Raw genomic sequence first — 23725 nt, 5'->3', positions numbered from 1 at the left:
CTGTATTTACTACCGCTTCTTTTGGGTTTTCAGCATGGTTGTATTCAATGTCCTGGTACTTAAATAATTTTAGTTGCATGCAAGTTGGACTAAAGAAAGATAGTAATAGCATTCTTAAGTACAAACTGTGATTTTAAACATCCTTTTCACAGACTGAAACGTTCATTTGAGAAGGTGAATTGAATTTCTTCACAACACAATTCAAAGTAGGACTGATTCACCTTCCAGCCTTTGCCCCACAAGTTGGTGTCATCTGCTCATTCTTTTCAGGATTGCACCACTGCTGTTTCTTGTTTTAAAGTTTATTTATTTATTTTGGAGGGGAGGGGCAGAGAGAGGGAGAGAGAGAATCTCAAGCAGGTTCCACACTGCTAGAGTGGAGCCCAATGTGGGGCTCAAATTCATGCACCGTGAGACTGTGACCTGAGCCAAAATCAAATCAGAGGCCCAATAGACTGAGCCACCCAGGTGCCTCTGAACTATTGCTTTTCAATCACTGAATCAACCTTTTTTTTTCTTTACAATACCCCCAAAAGTCCCTGCCAGTGACAAGAGAATGGAACGCTGAGTTCCAGTCAATTCATTGTACTTTTCTCAAGTAAGACTTAAAGATTAGTCTGTTGAGAGAAATTATTTTTTCAATAGCAGCAAAGCTTGAAAAGCCACCGCATACATTTTTTTTTTTCAGGAGTGAAATTTTCATTATCATTATGGCCAAAATAAAAGGTATTTCAAAAGACATTACAAATGTCCCTTTCCTCTTTGCAGGGAAGAGTGGATATTATAAAATCTTTGCAGAAACTACTTCCTAATGTTGGGATTAATTTAAACGTTTAATTGTTTTTGGTCTCTAGTTCTGTTAAAGTTGAGCAAGTAAAAGATAAGAAGATCCCTAGGTCTTTGTTTAGCTTAATACAAAAAGATTGTCTAAAAGAAGTGACAAAAAATTACCCAAGGCACACGTAAATTTTCAAAGAACCATTGTGCTTGAGAGCTGGTAGGGACCTCAAAGTAGTCCCTACCCTTATTTGTAAATGATCTTCAGTTCTACTTCATAATTTCCCTATGTCATTCACCTAGAGCAGGAAAGATGATGGTATGGTTATCAGAGGTGAACTGTCCTGATTTTTTTTTTTCAACCTGTTAATTAGTCTTGGCTTGACTATCACGGTATCAGTGTAAGAGATGGCAACCTTGCCAGTCTCGGAAATTCAAAGAATGTTCTGGTTGCTAAGAACCAATACTACCAAAAGTCAGATTTGAACCTATTTCTAAGACAATCAGACTATGAAATATTATGAGGGAAATGAAAGTTTGCCAATATCCTGAAAGTGCTTATGTACCTCCCCAAATCAACCGTTTGCTTCCTTCTCACCACAATATTAGGCAAATGAATGAGTTCAAATTCAGATTTATAGACAATAGGAAGGATATCTACTTGAGAGGAAAAGCCCTGGCAGTTGCCTTCGATGCTTCACTGTCAGCCAGTCAGCCAGAAAAAAGTTGGAAGTAGTGTCTAATACAAACCACACCCACTTCAGAGACCAGGAGTCAGATGAAAAATTCCCTTCTTCCCAAAGATCTGGCACCTACTCTCAAGGTGTAAGACCTGTCTTCCTTACCTATCTTTGATCTCATTTCTGCCACTTGCCTTTAAAAATGCTCACAAATAAGATCAGGAAAAGGAGGTGGGACCTCTCTGGTCTCTAGGGGAGAAAGAATCACTGTTTTCTCCCCAGGTCATTATTGAACTTCTGGGGTAGATAATCCAACTCTTCCTAAAGGGATTTTATAAGTGGCCTGGGCTACTGACAAGGGCTGGGGTTCAGTGAAGTCTCAGGTCATAGTTAAGCATCCTTCTGGAAAATAAACAAGGTTTACAGACAGCTCTTTATTAGAAGGCCCGTGAAGACAACTGACTTGACTTCTCTGCATGAGTGACCAGATGGGCTCTGGTGGGAATAGTAATGCTCCGTCTCTTGGTCGTAGTGGTACGTACATACGTGTTTGCTTGTTACCCTTTGACATGTGCACATTCATCTGCATTCAGTCTTTTTGTGTATTCCATTTTTTTTAATTGCAAAAAAATTTCATTTCAGATCCCAAGGACACAAAATGAGACATTTAAATTCAACAGGATAGCATGTCTTAAAATACTTGAATTTTTATCAAGTTCCCATAATGATTCTGATAGAAGTAGTCTGAGGAGTGTACTTCAAGTGCAATCTTTTATTATCTCTATCGGTTTGAACTCTATACTTTTGGAACTTGGCATTTTAAACACCATGATTAAACGTGACAGTTTACAGTAAATAAACACGCAACTCTTCCAATTCCAGATATTATCACTTTACTGTACAAAAAAAAATTCTAAACGTTTACAAAAGAAAATCAAAGGACGTTGCATTTTTAGACCACATCAGAAAAGTTACACAAGAGTCTGATAAACAAACATCCTAAAACATTTCCGTACCATGCAAGTACCATCCAGAGAAATCCAGTCAACCATTCTACCATAGGTTGAAGTGTTTAGTACCTGAAAGTGAACCCAGTGCCCTCCTGGTTTATCATTTGCCTATAAAAAGATAAAAGCTTGGCATCTTTACAAAACATGAAATTATTATCAATCAACTTTATGGAAATAAAATTTTGTTAAGGAAAAGAAAATATTAAAAAGGTGACATAGGTCAGCTGCCAGTCAATATTAATGTTAAATTTTCTTAAGATGCATTCAGTTATAACAATCAGCCCAGGCAACACTATTAAATTACTTTGAAGATCTGACTACAGAGGGCTGCTATTCCAAGCCATCTTGCTATGGCATAATTTTATTTTACATATGTACACATCATGTTATTGTATATACACATCAAGGAACTACTCCAGTCAACACATCTCAATGGTAGTGCCTATTTTTTAGGCAGAAAGTCTTCCTCTGGCCTCTTGCTCACAGCATGGGGCACAGGAAGCCATTTCTTTCCAAGAAGTCACCACATTCAGGGAAGTCTGGACTCTGAGCTTGTTGTTTTTCTCATGGAATGATGAGCAGTATTAAGAATGTGGACTGATAAATAGTGGCTCTGGTTGAACATTTCAGACATTAGCTACACCTTTGATTTCTGTGCTTCTACAAGACTGTATGACCCTTTCATGTTGGCTCTTCTAGCAAAGTAAATGATCATTCCAATGGCTGGTATTATTAAGGAAGATGAACAATAGAGCACGAGAAGTTCAGGAGAAAAATAGTCCTGGTAATTTCCTCTTCCTGGAAAATAACAAAATGGATGCAATTAATGTCTAGTTCAAAAAGATTTTTTGATAGTTATATATTTTATTCTAACAGTACAACTAGTTCTCTTAATAGGAATGAATCAAAGCAGTGATAAGGGCTAACAGGAACCAAATACACACTTCTTTCAATTATCCAAATACTCAGTTGGCTGTTGCTATGGCCATGATGGGTCTAAGACGACAGTTGTTGCGTCCAAATAGAATCAGGTTCAATGGTAGAATGGAAACAAAAGCATGACATTCTAGGACTCTTTTACAAAAGCAAAAATTGGAGAGGAGTGTTTGCTTTGGAAAATACAAAAATCTGTTGAAGAACTAGGACTCTGATGACCATGAACTGAAATAATTAACCAGTTCTCCAAGAAAATCTTTGTAACATCTAAAGTGTAATCAATCAGTATAGTCAAACAGCATATGTGATAGTAAAAAAAAAAAAAAAAAAAAAAAAATTTTCTTGCTGACGGCTTTTCCAGAGATATATAAAAAACTTTATGTTTTGTATCTCTGAGGTAGGACATCTTAATATATGTTATTCATCTTCAGCATTTATATCTCTCTTGATAAACTTAAGTTTTTTGAATAGTATATTTTAGTTTGAATATTACTTACTCAGAGCATTCTCTGACCCACATCTTCCCCAGCTTAAATTAGGAACCCTGATATACTTTTACAACTCATTGCAATTTCCTTCTCATAGTTCTTATCACTGCTTGTAATTATACATTTATTTGTATGATTATCTATTAACTTTGGTCTATAGGTTACATAAGACCACCTATCAATTTCTTTTTAGTCCACCACTGAATAGGTAGTAAATGACTCATTGCTTGGAGTAGTTGATACCCAATAAATATTTTTTGAATAGTAATGCATTTCTTTCTACATGCTGTCACTTTGTCATTGCGTTGTAACTGGGTACAGAAGGTAATAGTTTACAAAAGCAAAGATTACTACTTTCTAGTCTACTAAAAATCATGTGATCACTGCAATACTATTTAACACTTAACCTTATAAGAACATCTGAGAAAGAGTGAAATTTACTAGAGGTTCATCTCTATCTATACTAATGTTTGCCTGGAATCATATGACCTCACAAGTATTAAATTTCTTAAAGTAGCATGTATGTTTCCTGTCTTTGAAGAAATCTGACTTTGGCGATTACCACATTCCTTCTAGAAGTTTCTAATCACTGGAGGTCAACTAAGTAGAACAGGATCATGATAATCAGATGATGGGAAGTTGATCTTTTCAAATTATTGATGATAAAAGCACTTAGCCCTAAATATAATGATAACTGCCTCATTTTTCTACTTTTCCCTATTAGAGTAGAACTAGTCAAAGTATAATATTTTAATGGGATGTCCATTATCATAACTATGGTTAGGCATCAATATTGACAATATGATGGACAATGGTATTTATACTCCTATTGTTTTCTTTTCAACTTAATAAATATGATCTTTTGCTTTTAGTTTTTCCTTGAGGCATCTGCAGTCAAACACAAATTTGCTGTTGAGTCGGTTACCAGGGCAACCTTCAAACACTATTTTCATTAGCTGTATAAACACTGAAAATCCTAAAGACTCCCAACCATTCCTATATCACTGGAATACATTCAAGCCAAAACAAAACAAAACAAAATTAATTTTAAAACGCAGCTACACAGAAAGGTAAGCTAATTCAAATACCAAGGAAAAATGTCAAATTTTTGTCTTCATTCATTTGCAGTTACTTTAAACCATAGTTTGGGGGCCTGAATTTCTTAGCTGAGTGCCTAAAGTGCTTGGATAGTTCATGTAGGTAATGAGTGAAAAATGGCAAATATGTAAGTCACTAATTTAATAAAGCAATTAGAAAAGACAAGGTGTGAGAGAGAGTTAAAAAGTAGAGAAAGCGCTTTGATATGTCTTTAAAAGAGAATCATTAACTACAAACAGAATCACAAAAATGTTAGGAGTCTAAGTTTCCAGGGCTAGGCTTAATTAAAAGTGGACTAGAGGCATCAAAGATTAAAAGAAATAGGAATAAGTGGACTTCATCCTACTCATAACTGAGATCTCAATCCATCCAGAATCATCCCCAACCTCATTAGAAGCACTGATTACATACACCTCCGTGTCATTTTGAGTGACATGACACAAGGCAAATGTTCCATTCTTTGAGCACATGGTAATTTCTTTGGCCAGATCAACTCTTTTCAGGATAATCACTGCAGGTGGATGACTATAAGTTTTACAGGTAATCATGGTATTTTCCCATTCTTTAACACTTCTAGATAGATGTATTGTTATGGTACTGTGACAACAGAAAACATATGGTAAGCCTTGAAATGTCGAGAAATTTGGCCAGATGAGCAACAATTTTACCCATTTTCTGACCTAAGTTCAAGTTTTCTTCACACTGACCCGTGGTTGCAAACTCTGATAGTCAAGTGCCATAGGCTCCAAGACTTGCATTTGTTTGCTCCAAGCCTGGCTCCCAACACACAGTGAGAACTCATTAGCACACAAGGCATGGAGACTAATTAGTACAGGCTAACATATTCTGCTTTCACCATTAAGATCAGCAGATCCTACCAGGCATTCACAGGGGGTAGGAAATGAAAGGGCCCCCGAAGTTTCTCTGCTGAGGCTGTTGCTCTGCACCCCCACCCACTATCAGAATAGGGTAGGATGGACAAGGGCTTGGATCTTTAAGAAGGCAATTCTACAGTCTAGAGATTCTCTTATGTTGTTCAGCATCAAGATTGGCACTCTTAATTGTTATCTTGAAGGGAGTCAATCCAGAAAATACATAGTTACTCCATGTCCAGAGAATAGCATTCTCTTGTGACAGGAGTGACAAGAATCTGGATAGAAACTTTTGTCTTCCATGTGCCAATCCTACTTTAGTTTCCTTATAACCTCCAGGGAAAGGTTTTAGAAGTATGTTTAAACGCTTAGGAAACGCAAGACTTCAGAGACCAATGATGAATTGTCAACTCTGAGAAAAGCAAATGGGAATTCTGTACTCACTAATGACTAATGTCAACTTCCTGGCTAAACTCTATAGGATAGGGCAGCTGTGCATGATTATTTTAGGAAACATTGAGCAATAACCACAATCAACATGGAATTCAGGTCCATTTTGCCAACTCATTCACCTAATCCTAGAAAATCTTTACAATCCATCTAACCTCTGACTACTGTAAAAAATAATCAAAAAATAAAAACAAAACTCTAACTAACCTTTAACATCAAGGGTTAAACTTCTTAATTGCAAGCCAACCTCATTTTTAGATTCACATTCGTACACTCCAGCGTCCTCTAACTGGACCTTGTGGATGGTATATGCACCATCTCTGGACTGTAGCACTGTGTCTCCCGTCTCTGCTTTTTTCTTCAGGATTATCCAAGTTTTGGGAACATTTCCACATGTACAGGAGATAATAACAGTGTCTCCTTCCTTGACACTCTCAGAAGGAAAAGCTGTAAGTTGTATGTCTTTCGGAGCAACTGTAAAGAGAATTTAAAATGCACCTCTGACTGGGTGAAATATAAACCAATTCCATATTAATTTAATGACAGCAACAATTAGCTGTCAAGGAACTATTTGTGCTTACTGTTTGCATTAAGTGTTTACAGAGGCAAGCAAAGAAGTCAAGCATTGACTGTTTTTTTTGTAAATGACCGTGTCTTTAATTTATTTATTTTGGATGTTTGTTTATTTTTGAGACAGAGAGGCAGAGTGCAAGCAGGGGAGGGGCAGAGAGAGAAGGAGACACAGAAACCAAAGCAGGCTCCAGGCCCTGAGCTGTCAGCACAGAGCCTGATGCAGGGCTTGAACCCACGACCCTCGAGATCATGACCTCAGACAAAGTCAGACCTTTAACCTACTAAGCCAACCAGGTGCCCACATAAATGGCCATGTTTTTAACGAGAGAATACATGTCTATACTTCTCTCATGTCCCTAAATCTAATTCTTTACCCAGACTAGTCAAAAAATGGTGTTTGATAAACAGCAACAGAATTCAAACGTGAAAAAAAAATTTTTTTTGTGACAATGTTGTGCAGTTTTTCCTTCAAGTAAAAAGTCTTTACAGGCTTCTGAGTTTGGGTTGGATTTTCCTGGATCAAGTTGTACAAAGATGGCTTTCTTACTATTCTAACAACCACGACTATTATTCACTAGGTGCCAGGTACTGGGCTAAGTATTTAAAGTACAACATCGCTATTAATACATAGCCCATGGAAGAAGGTATCATATCACCATTTTATAAGTGAGATTTCCATCTATTTTTGTGACTTGATTTGAGATTCTTTCCCCGACCAGAGCTATAGTACCATGACATCTATCCTAAAGACTTTCTTTAAAGTTGTGCATTGCCCTTCCTTCCAAGGTCGTTTCTTTAAAATACAAATGATCACCGAGGTGAGGTAACAAGAAAGTCACTAATGCCTTAGTGAAAATAATACCAAGGAATAAGACAGGAAATGACAGCTCCAGGAAGGAAAAAAAAAAAAAAAAAAGGAACTTGTATGCCCAAAGTTGATGAACCAGAGGGCATGGTCACTGCTACTCGACCTCAAAATTTACAAAAGGCTTACGTGCCTTCTTGGGCTTCTAAGCAAATACTAGTATGTGCCTTGTGAGATTACCATTCAGAGTCCAATTCAGTACATATGGTGGCTTTAACCTTAGCTAATTTCCAAATACATACCTCTTCCTACCCTTATTTCACACCATAACCGGTGCCGGTATTAGAAACTCCTGGCACTGTTCCCACAGCCAGCATTCCGCTGGAGGTTAAAAGAATTTTAGGATAACTGACGTGGAATTGTTTATGAGGAAGTTCCATTCCAGGAAATTTCCAAGCATAGAAAACACCATGGGCTCTTCAAAACCCTCAATATATGTTTTTAGTAAAAGTGTTGGTTTCAGAGAGGGCTTTGTTGAAAACCGGTGACAACCAAAATAATACTAGTGAAAATAACTCATTAATCATGTTTTACTTACCTTGGATAATTAATTCGACTTCTTTTCTGTCTATTCCAGCCTGGTTAATCCCTTCACACACATAAACACCAGAGTCTTCCATTGTTGTAGAAGTTAAGGTGAGAGTTGAATTTTCAGAAAGAGGCTGTAGATGCCCATTGTTTAGCTGCCTGCTCCAGAGGATTTTTGGAGCTGGAAGGCCATTGCTGGAGCATGTCATATTCACAGAACTACCTTCCTCCAGGATGGAGGAGGGGCTGACCAAGATGGTTGTATCCCTGGGGGCAACTGAAAAGGCAGGAACACTTGTCAGCTTGACCCTTTATACCTTGAGCTCCAAAAAAGTTTTAATAATGTGGCAAAACTGAGCTATGGTTCAATGGATTGGAACAGTTTATTAATGCTGATACCCTTACCAAAGGAGGATTTCTGTCCCCACTTACTTAAGCAAGTATAGAATGATAGAGAGTAGAATATGAACCCAGCATGGGTATTTTCTAATAGAAATAAGTTCTGTAGAAAGACCCTGACTACCTAAGAATGGATGATCACTGATAGTGTGTATCAACATTTATGGTACGTTAAACATGACCAGAAATTATTTGACTCTCCTGCGAGAAGGTGGAGTTTATTTTTCCACCCCTTGAACCTGGCTGGCCTTGTGACTCACTCTGACCAATGTACCATGGAAGAAGTAACACCATAGGACTTCTAGGCTTGAGTCTGAAAGGCCTCCTTTCATTATCACTCTTTCAAAATGCTGCACTGTGGTGACTAAGCCTGTGCTCCTTTCCTTCAGGATGAAACAGCACGTGGAGAAAGGGAGGCCCAGAACCCCCAGAGAGGCCCCAGATATATGAGTGAGTCCATCTGGGACCAGCCATGCCCTGCTGACCTGCCAATGACTGAAAATGCATGAGTGAGTTCATCTGGTACCACAGTGAGCAGATGAAACTTTCTCGAATTGCCAGCTCATAGAATCATGAGATAAAAAATGATTGCTGTCTGAAGTGTTGGGAGTGGTTTGTTATAGTTATTCTAAAATTTCTTTTCCAGTTATTTTTTTTTTCCACAGAGGTTTTAACTATTAACCTCATGTTAACTATTGCCAGGCAAACATGATAAGAAACCCATATTCAGGTGCGGATACATCACACATGTACTTACCATTAACATAAAGTGTCTGTGTACTCTGCCTTTGTTTGGGTTCAAATTCCATTTCATCAATATGTAACTTAGCCAGACAAACAAGAACGGTTCCAGTATCTTCAGTGGTGGGGATGAAGGTCATGTCCAAACTCTCAGTCTCTAGATACTTCTTGTCTATGTTCTCCAGAAAATTTTTATTCCCTATAATACTCTCCCCCTTAAGTAATTCAATCTCCAGCCGGTCAGACGGATACACATTAGGAACCCGGCAGCTTACAGTCACCGGGTTTCCATTCACTGGCAGACCACTCATCTCAATCTCTGGATCTCTAGGGAATGCTGCAAATATCATAGAAAACGGATGTTTATATGTGACATTCAAAGGAAAATGTAACTATTAAATGCAAGGGTCTCAAAATGACATTTTTAACTCACGTGGGATAGAATGATCACCAATGTATAAATAATGCCATCAAGTATAAACATTTGTGATATTAAATATAAACAAAAATACTTAGCACTTGAATGAATCAAGAAATAAATATACTTCCTATTTTTCTCTTCTTAGTGATGCAGTCTTTCTGACAGCCCTGGACTGATCCTTTTCAAGGAACATGAGTTTCCACCATCTTATTTCTAGCTATGTATTTTAAATGTTTATTTCCCATGCTGTATTGAATGTTAACTATGGGTTAATCCCTTAATATTTATTACCTCAGTCTTCAAAACAGCCTGATAAAATAGGTATTAGTGAACATATTTTACAGGTGGGAAAACTTACAGAGAACTTATTTTACAGCTAGGAAAACTTACAAACCTGATAGAAGCTCAGAGACCATCATTAGGCATCATATCTATGTTAAGTCACTGAGTTGAGATCAGAACCCATATCTCTCTGAGCTTGAAACCCAGAGAGTTGTGAAGCCTCTGGGTATCAAATAAGACCCACAGTGCAGTTCTCAATTTAGACATTTTCATTTCCAATGGCCAAGTGTAGATACCAAATTTTAAGTATTTCTCAGGCAATACTTGCAGTTAACAAAAAACTATGAGCTTGACATTCTGAATAATATGTATAATGCATCTTAGGCCAACCAATAAAAATAAGACTAAAATAGTTATCAAGAGCAAGAGCAATGCTAAAAAGTTTTTTTCTTACGCAAAATGCTGTTAAAGTGATACATTCTCACCTATTTCCACATTGCAGTAAGACTGTACTGCTGGTTCTCATTTCTGCTGGGAACGTGCCTACATCAGCAGATCTTGGACTCCAGGTAATATGATAACACAACAAAATTCACCCTTATTTTGAGACATTCAAATCCCTTTACAGACATACTCTAACTCATGCTGAACAAAATCCTGATAGGTAACACAAGTTTGGGCAGGTTTTCTGGTAGAGAATGTTCTATTTTTCTCTTGAATTCTGCTGAATAACACAAGCCAGAATAACTCTCTCAACGTAATCAATTTTCAGAGCACTTTGAATACTTTATCCCTCATTCATTATACAATGAAGAATTCTAGTAATGTCAAATTCATAGAGGTTCGAGGTTGTAAAGGTTCTTCGTTAAGGTGACAGGAACAGCAAGAAAGAGTGTGGTGGGTGTATGTAGTGTAAATCAGTATTAAGATCTCGTGCTAAGTCCTGGCTCTGCTTCTCATCTGAGCTGCTGCCACGGGCCGTTCCCTATGGCCAATATTACTACCTATTTTCATTTTTGGCTTTGTCTTGCTCCCCACTGCCTCATTTTTTCCCATCCTGCCAATCAACTTTCCAAATATGCCTTCAAAACAGTAGGCTTGGGCCTCACTCTCTGTTCAAAGAGCTGGGCAGTCATATGAATGGGCCTTGACTCCTCTCCTTGCTCACTGTCACCTCTGGAATACCCCCTATACACAGAGGCGATGGGAAGCAGTGAACATGGAGTGTGTTCAAGTGCATGACGACAAGACTATTGACAAAACACAAAGTAAGGACTGTGGATGCTGTGTACATACGTAATATATACTTAAGATTTAGGCAATTAGGTTGCATCAAAAATTCCGGTCCAGAGATTTAGGAACAATTCACAATGCTAAGTTCCCTTTCTAAATACATGGATCGCATTGTATATCATACTTGCATTCTGTTTCTTTCAATAGAATTGAGGGAAAAAAAAACAGCGAACAATTCCGAAAACCACTTACAGTAGAGGTCCACTTTAATTCCTTTTTCCACTTTCTTACGGCCACAGGTTACGGTGCACAGATAAGAATGTTCATTCTCAAAACCCACAGGGCTCAGGGTCAGCGTGGACTTGCTCCCTTCAGTCTTCACCTTCCCACTCAGAGGGCTGTCTACCTGGGTTCTCCAAGTGAAAGATGGGGACTCACAGCCTGTGACACCACATGTCAACACAACTGAGTCACCAATCTGAGCAACAATCTGGGGCCCGGGGGAGATCTCAACAGTGAATGGTTTCTCTGGAGGAAAAAGAACAAGACAAAAAGAAGGTAAGATTCTTTTCTTCCTTCACCACATTCCGATATATGTTCTTTTTTACTCATCTCTTTACAGCTAACACCTGTGTAAGAAAATATCACTCCATTCTACCTTGGGACGATCCTGAAAGGCATTTAAAAAAAATTTTTTTTTTCAACGTTTATTTATTTTTGGGACAGAGAGAGACAGAGCATGAACGGGGGAGGGGCAGAGAGAGAGGGAGACACAGAATCGGAAGCAGGCTCCAGGCTCTGAGCCATCAGCCCAGAGCCCGACGCGGGGCTCGAACTCACGGACCGCGAGATCGTGACCTGGCTGAAGTCGGACGCTTAACCGACTGCGCCACCCAGGCGCCCCAGTGAAAGGCATTTTTAAAGAATGAACCCACAAGAGTTCATTGAGTCATTCATTTAACAGAATGAATGTGGATTAAGACTTGTTAGGACAGAAGCTGACATCTTTTCAGGACACTAATTCAGTCTCTGCTCAATTGTAGTTTATCAAATCCCTGCAGTAGTGGACAACGGCAAATAATTTAAGAGGTTCTAGTGTATAAGCATTGTGTAAGCCACTCTGCATATATTATCTCATTTAATCCTCACAGCTTCATGAAATGCTACCATTAATTCTTCTCTTTCACTTCCTGTTGCTTCTTCTCTTTCTTTTCCTCTTCTTCTTCCTCTTCCTTCTCCCATCCGCTTCCTCCTCCTCTTTCTCCTTAAGGAAACCTAGGCTCAGAAATGCTAGATAACTTTATCTAGTTTGCAGTGGCAAAACTAGGACTTGAAGCCAGGTGGGTCTGATTTGAGACCCTAGCTTTTCAGTTGCTTCAACAACTGAATCAAATCATCCTCACGAGGAGATAAAACAAGATCTAAGAGAGGTTGTGAAAGCAGCTACAAAAATATGTCTTCTGATTAGATGCCATAGCCATAATGGACCTGTGCTTAGAGTTTCTGTGCCAACAATATAGTTATACCATTGAAAGCACACAGAATCACATTGAGAGCAAAGCCAAAATCTAAACATGAAAATGACACACAAACCACCTCTAGAATTTGATAAAATACAAAACTACTTTGAATTAATTCAACCCCTGAATTACTGAGATCGGAGGGCAGAGTCCTATGTCTCAAATATCCACAAAAGCTCTTTGGCTGCCAGTCCTATCCCTGCTGGATACACAGTCTGCGTTGGGATCCTTCCTGTCTGGGGAGAAAGGGAATTTCAAATCTCCACTCCCTGTTCCCTGAAGAAACTGGGAGTGTTTGGACAATCCCGAGAGTGACAGTTGAGACTCCACAGAAAAATCACTAAAATTGTTCCCGTAAGTAGCAGACTGGAGAGGGAGGAAAGAATTCTCAACATAGAAGTCATCCAAATACACCACATTTTGCAAGGTTCTCATCTGTGCCAAGAGAAGTTATTCTTCTGTTTGGTTTGTCTCACTGTGACATTGTAGTATCTTCCAAAGAAGGCTTTCCTCAAATTACCTCAATACACTGATATGCTATTAGATTTTGAAAAAGATCACCGAGAACAATAAGCAGAGTTTCTGAATTCCTCATATGCTAGTGTGAGAAAAGGGAACTTGAAAATAGACCCACTTCCTGCCTGTGAAGTGTTCTCAGACCATTTTTTTCCCAGTGGCTGCGTATATTACCAGGCGAACACTTTTCCCCTGTGGAGTAGTTCTTAGGTCACTGAAAGGTCTTTTCAAAGTTCCATTCTCTCTTCAGTACTTAAGGTGGTTAGTATCCTGTGTTGCAAAATTCAAAACAACCCTCCCTAACCCCACAGGGCATTTTCTTTTCACACTGAAATGGGATCTAATTTATTACGGGTGGAATTTTTCCAGGATGGGTGATTAGTTGCATATGATTTTATTAGTGTAATACTTTCTTGGTCTCTTGAGAATGGTAACCTAACACCCAACTGAGTTAATCTATTGATGGTGAGTTCCAATTCTATTTTTTTTAATCATCATGTTTAGATCATATTTTCATATTTTAAAATTTTGCGTTGCTCATGTTTATAGTTTATGCAACTGGCATATACTGGGGACCTATTTTGTGGCAGACACCCAAATATTAAAATACACACACACATGCACACGATTCTTGACTTAAAGTTTAATGGAAAGCCACATTTAAATAAATACATTATTTGGGCTCTTACTAAAGTACGTTTAAATTATCACTTACATGCCTGCCTTTCCTCCCTACGTTATAAGCTCTTCAAGGGCAGCCGCCATAACTTTTTCATGTCTGCCCCCACAGCACCAAGCACAATTCTTGGATTCTTGGACAAGGGCTCTTAATTAATGTATGCTGACCTAACAGAGGTACATAAACTTCGATAAGAAGTGTTGAATGTAGAAAAAGGGAGGAATAGCCAGATTTGCCTAACACAATCTGGAATTGGAAGGCTGACATGAACTTTGTCTTGAAGAATGGCTACGACTTTTCCAGGTGAAGGAATGGTGCTCCAGGCAGAAGGAACAACATGGACACCACCGAAGCTATAAAGGTAGTTTCTGACCAGATTATAAAGAGTTTTATTTTAAATGTGAATTTTAAGTTACATGCAGTTAGGGCTTGGTTGAAGTCATATATAATGAGCACTTTTTTTGTTTGAGGTATATACTCTGGTAGCATTGCACAGGATTGATTATCTTGAGGTCAGAATGATAGCAGGATGACCATTTGAAGACAATTTAGCTATTTAGTTGAAAAGTCATGGAGTTTTAGATTACAATGGGCTTGTATTAAAATCACAGTCAATGCCACTAGCGAGTGATCTGACCTAGGCAAATTATGAACTATGCTTAACCCCAGTTTTTATTCATCTCATAAGGTAGTGGTAAAGGCTAGGAAGACAACATAGATAAAGTGGAAAGTAGAATTCCCAGCAAATATCAGGTGTATGATCTGTAGGAGCCTCTATTAATTTCTATGAGACAATATGCTCTCATCTATAAAATGAGTATAAAATACCTACTGTTTAGTTGATTTTTGAAGATTATAGCTAACATATGTAAAGCGCCTAGCATACAGCTGGTGTTCAATGAATGCCATTATTTAAAAACATCTCGCAAGAGTCCAAGTCAGAGGTGATAAATTAAGGCAATGGCAAGAGGGTTGAAAAAAAAAAAAAAAAGAGCTCAAATTCTAAGGATTATTCTGAGGAAGAATGGACAGGATTTGGTGATATGGAATGGCAACATGAATTTAGGAGTAAGCAGAGTATGGTGGCCCAAATACTAAGAGTCCAGAGTGAGTAGAGATGAGGACAGATGTGGTAAGCTGAGAATACTAATATTCAAGGGGCGGGAGGAAAAGAGAAAGCCAAAGAAGGAAGCAGGGAAGGAATGGTGAGAGATGGAAAAGAATCAGAAAAGCAGAGCCATGGGAGGAAAGACTTCTGAGAAGTCTGAGCAAGATGAACATACAATTGTGCTAAAGTACATGACATCAGATGGGTCATCAATAAAACCTAAGGAAGCGATTGTGGCATTGAAGCTGTTTCACTATTGCACAAACCCCAATCAAGGCACATTTACCATTCATTTTTCACAGATTACTTACCTTGAACAATTAATTCCACCTCTTTTCCATTTTTCCCAACTTGATTGACTCCTTCACACACATAAATTCCAGAATCTTCTGTCCTCATAGCAATTAAAGTGAGAGTTGAGTTCTCGGAAAGGAGCTGTAGATTCCCATTATCTAATTTTTTGCTCCAGAGAATCTGTGGAGCTGGTAGACCTTCACTGGAGCATGTCATTGTCACAGAACCACCTTCCTGCAGCCTTGTGGAGGGACTCACAGAGATAACTGTGTTCTTGGGTGAGACTGAAAAGGCAGGGCACAACATTAGTAACTGCTAGGCATCATCTTGATCCCACAAGGATAACGTATTTCTCTGCAAGTCTGTATTTACATGCTTTCACAAATTTGACAAACTTAATCTGCCAAATTAGTGTAAAATTAGTACTGTGTGGTCACAAAAGTCAGTCGATCCAATTTCTGACTAATCTGATTGAGGTACTTTTTTTGGTGTTTGGTGTTTTCAGAGGGCCCTAGATACTCAGAAATTAAGAAAGACCCTTAGAATAATGTGGTTCAATCTCCCAGATAAGGTAGCAGTCCTATCTTAGAATACTTGACAAGTGCTCATATAAGTTGGTGTCAACACTTCTGCTTGAGGGAATCAATGCCTTAAAAAGCCGTCCTTTTGATTTGGGAACAGCTCTAGTTACTAGAACAATTGAGCTGAAACCTTCCTCTTTGTAAGTAATTTTCATGCAGTGGCCATAGTTCAGTCCTTCACTGTTACAGAATAAATCAAATCCCTTTTCCACTGTCTTTCAAATACTTAATGATAGCTCTCTTTTCCCAGTTTTGTATTCTCTAGGAAAAATATCCCCTGTCTTGACTACTCTTTTCAAAATATTGATAAATGCCTTTCCATCTCATTCTCTTTCAGCTAAACATGCTATAGTTGGCAGTACTCCTTTTAAATGTAGCGTGCAAAGAAAAACACAGCATTTGGGTCTAGAACGGAGTACAGTGAGTCCACTCCTACACAATTCTGGGACTACAAGCTTGCCTCAAGTCCCCCACAGTTTCAGCGAATGTGAAGGTAATCATCTCCACTCTCCTGCCCAATGCATATATGTGTGTGTGAGCACATGCATATGTGTGTATACACACACACACACACACAGAACAAGCGCTCACCTTGTAAAATCTCTATAACTTAATATTTCAAGGTATGTTACGAGAACTTATAATTGAAAACATTTTATCTTCTGAGCCTACTACATACTACCCAGGTGGTATTATTACTCTCCTTCGATAGACTGGGAAACAAATTAAGCAACCCAAGTTCACACAGTTAATGGAGCCAGAAGTCTTCTCAATCCAAATCCAATGCTCTTTTCATTGAATTATCCTGTTGGCAAATATTGTGCTCTCAATGAATACAAATGGAGTAAAAACTATAAACAAATGCCTTCCTGACTTTAGCTGCTAAGTTTAATGCTGTATACATCCAAGACTGAATTCCCATAAAGACGAGACTACATCACCCAAGTACTTACTGTAGACTTGCAGTTTTTTCGTAGTCTCCCTTTCTTTGGGCTTAAAGTCAATTTCATCAATGTGTAATTTCGCTTGGCAAACAAGAGCTTTCCCAGTATCTTCGTTGGTAGGAGTGAAGGTTACCTCCAAACTCTTGGTTTCCAGGGACTTTCTTTCCATAGGTTCTACAAAGTCCTTATTCTGTAAGAGATGGTTGCCTTTCAGCAAATTCATCTCCAGCCTGTCAAATGGATAAACATCAGGGACCAAGCATGTGACTGTGACTGGCTTCCCAACTTCCAGGGGGCCACTCAGATGGATCTCTGGGTCCTTAGGGAAAGCTGCAAAGGTCAAACAAATACACATGAGCAGGCTTTCTGTTCATGTAATATAATGTCTTTGACTGATTCAATGCAATGCAAACCAAGTCTAATGTTTCTTAATACAGTCTTAATTCATTGTTTAAATAGCCTTTCATGGTTTGGGGTGGGTTCACCCTTTAGAGAGTTCTTCAGCTGTGAGCCTGCATGTACTAAGGGTTGCATATTATTAGAGTAAAAGAAGAGAAAAGAAATTGATGTTTATTGAATACTTACATATGCCCATCACTGTGCTAGTCATTAAATATAAAGGATTTTATTTTAACTCTAACACATAGAGACCACATTTCACAGGTATGAAAACATAGCCTTAGCACATTTGCATAACTTGCCTGAGGCCACACAGCTCAGAAATGGCACGTCTGGGATTTAAACTCAGTACTTTTATTATTCTGTACTGCTACTGAAGATTTACATAATACCACATTCTCGTAGAGCAGAGATAAGTCCACTTTATAGATAAGAAAACTGAGGCTCAGAATGTCATGGCAAAGAACAGTTATTGAGCAACACATGCTAAGAAAGGAAAAGAGCAACGTTAAATAATTGGCTTCTGAAAATAATGCCTCTGACCAGAATTCATCCACCAGGAAGGTGCAATATTTAAATTCTGGAAGGCAGATTTGCCTCTTGAAATGCTTAACTCAATGTCCTAACCAGCACACCACTTGAACCTTTCAGTGCCAAGGGAACGTGCTATTTCAGTCAGCCGTTGCTTCCTTTGCAAGGGCTACCTTTTCATTACAAACTGTCATGATGGTAACACATCGGCTGGATTCAGGACTCTGTGTAATAAAGACACAAAGGTCCCAGCTCTGGAGAATATTACAATCAAATGTGGAATGGAGACACGATTGTTCAACATAATGAGAGCCAGATATTTTTGAAGGAAAAAAACCTCCAGAAAGATAATTAAAGCCAGAAGGGTCTTTATTTCTCTTTTTTAAATCTTCAACTATTTGGTACTTGAGAGCAAAGGCAAAGGAATCGGAAATGCTTTGCTGGGTGAAAGAACCAGTATTTTTAATTTTTCCAACAATAATTTCTATCCCTCCTGTTCTGTAAGAAATGTGCCCATAACCCACATGGTTTGCTGTCAGGTAATACAAGAACTTGTTACTTTCCCCTGTATTTACATAAGGGGGCCTTTCAAGGAGCTCAGGAGGCTGCACAAACAATGCATGTACAACCAGCATAATTGAAAGCAGCCGGCCAAGCACAGTTTCTTGGGCCACATTAGTAACACATGGGGCTTACTGAAGAATCAATTACAGATACTGGGCAAAACTGAGCTCCGCCATAGCAGAAGGGAACCAAAATAATTATAAGATAATCAGATGGGATCTTCATGAAGAGACGGCCATAAAGGTTTCCAGGGTTTGGTTTGGTTTTGTTTGTTCTTCTGAAAGAGTAGTCGTCAGCAACCAAAGGCAAGATTTTTATTTCAGGTTGGTTTTTAACTCCTCTTGCTAACTTTATACGCTGGATTGAGAATGGACTGAGATGCAGTTTGGTGGAATGGCAGCGTAGGGGTGTTTATTAACATGCATCAGGTAACTCTAATCCATTACACAAATTATCCTGAGGTTGAGTGGTTAAGCATTAAGGCTTAATGGCATCAAAAACAAAAACAAAAACAACCCTCCTAAATTTATCTATACCAAAGTCAAATGAATGAAATGTTTGCGGATACTTTTCTTATGTCAAAGGGAAAACTTGTACTGAAGCCTATTACTAAATTATAGATCTCCTACTTAAGCTGATTTTAAGCACAAAATTGTGTAAGAATAAATAAGTGGAAAATCCCTGAAGAGTGGTATTCATAAATCATTTGGATGTATGACCAAGTAAACATGTGAGGATATAATCAAATAGAAATTGCTGAAAAATACAATTAAAAAACTTCAGAGAGCTTCATTTTATGGCTAAGAAAAGAAAAACCCAGAGGTTGTGTCTTACCCACGGTCACTATGTTTGTGGCAGTTAGAATAAAGACCAAGGTGTGGGTTCCTTTTCTAGAGCTAGATTCAGCTGCCTCTAACTTTCTTGGTGCAGTATGTCCTCTAGCCAAGAATCTGTACATGAATATCCTTTGATGTTTTTTCTTTTAAAACTATCCATTAAAGAAACTTAACTTAAAGCAAAATTAAGAGAAAATCAAAGATTCTCTGTAGTACTCACAGTAAATCTCCACCTGAATCCCCTTTTCCCGTTTCTCAGATCCGCAAATCGCTGTGCACAGGTAAGAGTATTCATTCCTGAAACCAACGGGATCCATGGTCAGCGTGGAATTGGACCCCTCATTTCTCACCTGCCCATTCAGTGGACTATCTAAATGGGTTCTCCAAGAGAAAGATGGGGGCTCACAGCCTGTTGTCCTGCAAGTCAGTGAAACGACATCACCAATCTGAGCAACAATTTTGTTTTCAGGGAAGGTCTCTATTTTAAAAGCTTGAGCTGTGAAGGCAAAAAAGAGAAAAGCAAACTTTGTTTAGTATTCTGCTCCCTCTTCTCTGTCCTAGTATAATGTCCAAAATACAGTCTGGCTGATCTGTTTCCTAAATTTTAAACTAACTGCAAGAAGCCAAAAATAATTGGAGTCACTGCCAAAGGTGTTAGAATCTTGGAGAAGTGTCAGTTCCAACCTTGATGCCCATTTATCAAAATTATTTTGTTATTTGGTAAGCTTAAGATCATTATCAAGTACAGGAAACTGAAGAGATAGACCTTACTAGAGATAAATCCAGTTATTTACTTAACATTGGAAAAATATATCTGAAAAACATCAATTTGCAGCTCCAACTATGACAATACAATGGTACATAGCAATACTCAATAGCACATTACATGTTATGTTAAATTAAGTTTTTCCACTGCTTAAAAATCCTAGTGCCTTTCTTTACTACCATAGCAAAACTGACTGAAGCCAAAATCAGGGCTGAAATGGAATGTGAGCATTTGAAACAGATCAAAGAGAAGAACTTACAAACTGTAAACACCATCCAAAGTATATTTGAAGCTCCAAAGATCACAAACATCTTCCTAGGCATTTTTAGTTGTCGCTGTGATGAGAACATGATGGTCCCCAAACTCTTCTTTCTGTCCCACCTGAAAATGCCCTGGAAGAGGCTTTAGCTCCTAAAGCCAGTGAGGCTCAGTGAGGAGTGAAATAGAAAGTCTGCTCTTTATAAAGGGTCTTGTTGCAGAGGCACAGAGGCGGAGGGAAATCCCTTCAAGGGGAAACCCGGAGCAGAGCCAGAAAAAAAGTTTCACTGACACCCAGCCAAGTCCAGTTTTAACCCCTTCATTTGCTCTCATTGCTAAAGCTACTCTCTCTGCCACAGAAAACCGAAACACTTCCAAGGTGATAAAATTAAAGCTTTTCCTCGTTTTCAGTCCAAAAGGGTATCTTTGCAAGGTAATGTGCATTTCAGAATAATGCTCATTTCAGAATAAAGAAAAAGCCAGAGAGAGAAAGGGAGGGCAACAGAGACAGAAAGGGGAGAAATAGACAAGCAGGCAGAAAGAAAGGGGGAGAGAGAGAGAGAGAGAATAGTAAATTTTACTCTTGACTTTGAAGTGGCTAAGTAACCACTACATCATGTGAACTGATTTTTTTCTCCATTAAGACGTAGTTGCAAATTCCAAAGTAAGGTCTAATTTTTTCTCTCACAAGAAAAAGGAAAAGGTCCTATCTTTTGTGAGCTATTTTTTAAAAGGGAGACAGCATTACTTCTTAGTTTTATACTTTCTATTCATAAAATACTCATAAAATAATTCTTTCAACAACAAATATCAACTTTCTGAAATGATTTTCTTGAGTGGAAAGTAAAGGAATACTACTAAAGGCAAGAGAAATCATTTTTCCCTCTTGTTTCAGATAAGTTACCAATCCTTTGGTTCAACTGCTTGGTAATGGAAAGTCCTTCTCAGACTTAAATGCAAATGTATGGAATTCATCCGAAGTGGTAAATCTCTTGCACTGGACCACAGACACAGTTAAAACGTGACAAATAATTTGTTTTTATTATATGGGAGGTGATGATAACCAATTTTATGCCCTTCCCACCCCATAGCACCCTATCCAGTGAAATTATTTTTTTAAGCTATTTTTAAAATGACTGCTTTAGCCTTGAACACACATAGCTCAAGTCTTTGCAAAATGCTTGTTAATCAAAAAGAAACCGGAATAGCCACTTCCTTGTATTATATACATACTTGTCTACCTCCTCTACTGGACCATCAGTTCCTTTAATGCTTGGGAGCAGTTCTTGTACATCATTGTATCAACCTCTGCCTTCCCAGCATCTAATGCATGGTTTTGCTCTTAGCAGATCCAACAAAAGTACAATAATAGATATTATGAATTAAAACTTGGAAAAGAAACTTTCAAAATGCTAAAAATAATATGTAAATATGGCATGAGAAAAAGTTGGATTCTACAAGAAAATCCCCAAGCTCATGGACTCCTCGGGATGTGTATAACCAATAGCCCAGTGCTATGTAACAAAGGCCATAACTGAGGTTTGGAAAGTACACCTGTCCCTTCATGGCTGGAGAGGCTTTTGGGCATCCTTCTGGATACTGATGAGGATAGAGTCATAATGGACAAGGAAAGAAAAAGAAGTGGGAGAAGTAAGAGAAGTTCTTCTGGGGCTGTGATGAGATATGTGTGACTTCACCTACCAAATATCTAGGGATCAGAAAAGTGGCTTCAGGCAAAATTGGTTGGTAAACAAGTAACCTAATGGCCCTTTACAAAGTTGGCATCATGGAAGAAGATGATCCGAACCATTTATGCTGTCTGCTTAACTTCAGAAGAAATCTAAAGGGGATTAAAGAATTTTAATGCATTTCTCTGAAGTACAAAAACAAGCGACTCATGGGATCTAAGATGGGATCCCGAAGACCAAGTCATGGTAAATAACTTCAGTTTGGAGTTTGGATATGATTCCAAGTTTTGAACATTGAAGAAATACCTAATCTATTGAATTAGTTTATAGTGCTTTCAGCAAAATATTTGCTAAAGTCCCTCATTATATTTTTGAGTTGTACACCATTTGAAGTTTCACCTCCTTCTCCCAGGTTGAATTGATTGCACTCTTCTACGGCCTCTGTACACTAATGCATTCTGGTAGCCGAGCACCTGTCATGTTACATTTATTTGTGAACATGTCTCTTTCCCAATTTATAAACTCAAGTGGTTTTATTTATTTTTTCATCTTACATCTAGACCAAGATAAGGAATTCATTAAATTTTGTGGAATCAATGAATGAAGAGAGCTGCAAGTATATGTTTGACAGATTGGGACTAATCTTCCTGTGTTTTGTCTTTGAAATTGTTCAGTTCAACATTTTTATCAATAATCATAAGACGTGATTATCTAATTTATTCATGACAGAAGACTGGAAAAAATAGTTAACCTTAGAAATGACAGAATCAAGATAAAGGAGATCTCAGAGCTAGTGAAGTGAAACAATGGGAATGCATTAAAATACAGTATTTAGATGTAAAACATCAAATACTTGAGTACAGGATAGAGGAGAGTTGACTTGACCATAATCCACAGGAAGACTTTCTGGTGGTTTCAGTGATCCATAAAGTGAACACAAGCTAACATTGACCATGAGAAACCAAAATAGATGCAACAAGCTCAAGCTGTACTCACAGCATTCAACTTTCTAATCACCTGAGGCAATCCAAGGTCATACCGGGAGCAGAGGTATCTGATTCAGGATACCATTTCTTATGATAGAGACAAAACGTAGAGAGTGTCCAGAGAAAAGTGATGAAGATGGTAGACAGCTCCAAAATCCTTGGTCTAGTAGGAGCTGTTGAAGGAACAGTATGTTTTGTTTGGATAAGAGATGCCTGTGAAGCTATGTAATAACTGAATGACTGACATGCAGAGGAAAGAAAACACTTGTTACTCTGTGTTATACCAAGGGCTAGAAGTAGCCCCCATTGGTTTGGGGAGGACTAGGAATACGTGTGTCTTTTCCCCATGAGAGTTTCAGCACTTAACATAGTGACCTTTAGGGGCTCAGTAAAACAATACCAAGTGGAAAAATAATAATTTGAGAAATAACTTGACTCACAACCCAATAGTCCTGAGTTCAAATCCAGCTACTCTACTCAGGAATTGTAAAACCTTGCATAAGTACCTCTGCACTCACTTACACATGCTCAAATAGGGGTAACAGTACCATTTCAAGTGATTCACATGATTTTTATGACTATCAAATTAAATGTGATCATGTGAAAACTCTTTAAATATATAAAGTGCCATATATATGTAAAAACATTAAGATACAGCCATATTGAGCTCACTGTAAAAAAAGGGCTTTCCAGTTATTAAAT

General features: G+C 38.2%; 1 protein-coding gene across 2 annotated transcripts; it reads right to left on the bottom strand.

The window, feature by feature from the left end:
- Nucleotides 1-2214: 2214 nt before the first annotated feature.
- VCAM1 (vascular cell adhesion molecule 1) lies at nucleotides 2215-20612 on the bottom strand. Of its 2 annotated transcripts, XM_040471109.1 has the most exons (9): nucleotides 20351-20596; nucleotides 19546-19821; nucleotides 17005-17325; nucleotides 15488-15754; nucleotides 11606-11881; nucleotides 9434-9754; nucleotides 8288-8554; nucleotides 6519-6785; nucleotides 2215-3265 (listed from the first exon to the last, which is right to left on the bottom strand). In XM_040471109.1, exons 1-9 carry the CDS (start codon nucleotides 20439-20441, stop codon nucleotides 3105-3107), a joined length of 2247 nt encoding a protein of 748 aa, XP_040327043.1. In that variant the 5' UTR covers nucleotides 20442-20596; the 3' UTR covers nucleotides 2215-3104. The 2 variants fall into 2 exon arrangements, with proteins under 2 accessions (XP_040327043.1, XP_040327044.1); XM_040471110.1 differs by lacking the exon at nucleotides 6519-6785 and having other exon boundaries at nucleotides 20351-20612.
- Nucleotides 20613-23725: the final 3113 nt, after the last annotated feature.

This window comes from Herpailurus yagouaroundi, unplaced genomic scaffold, assembly GCF_014898765.1.
Source record: "Herpailurus yagouaroundi ecotype Mexico unplaced genomic scaffold, PumYag 77, whole genome shotgun sequence".
Classification (NCBI taxonomy): domain Eukaryota; kingdom Metazoa; phylum Chordata; class Mammalia; order Carnivora; family Felidae; genus Herpailurus; species Herpailurus yagouaroundi.
Note: the sequence above shows the minus strand (reverse complement) of the source record. Positions and strands in the feature narration are given on the sequence as shown.

Excerpts from the sequence above, each read along its gene's own strand:
- VCAM1 (XM_040471109.1), bottom strand. The coding sequence starts at position 20,441 with ATGTTCTCATCACAGCGACAACTAAAAATGCCTAGGAAGATGTTTGTG. Across the intron at positions 17,326-19,545 it reads GATTCAGGTGGAGATTTACT|CTTTCCCTAAGGACCCAGAG; the intron begins GTGAGTACTACA and ends TGACCTTTGCAG. Across the intron at positions 3,266-6,518 it reads TTTAACCCTTGATGTTAAAG|GAAGAGGAAATTACCAGGAC; the intron begins GTTAGTTAGAGT and ends GTTATTTTCCAG.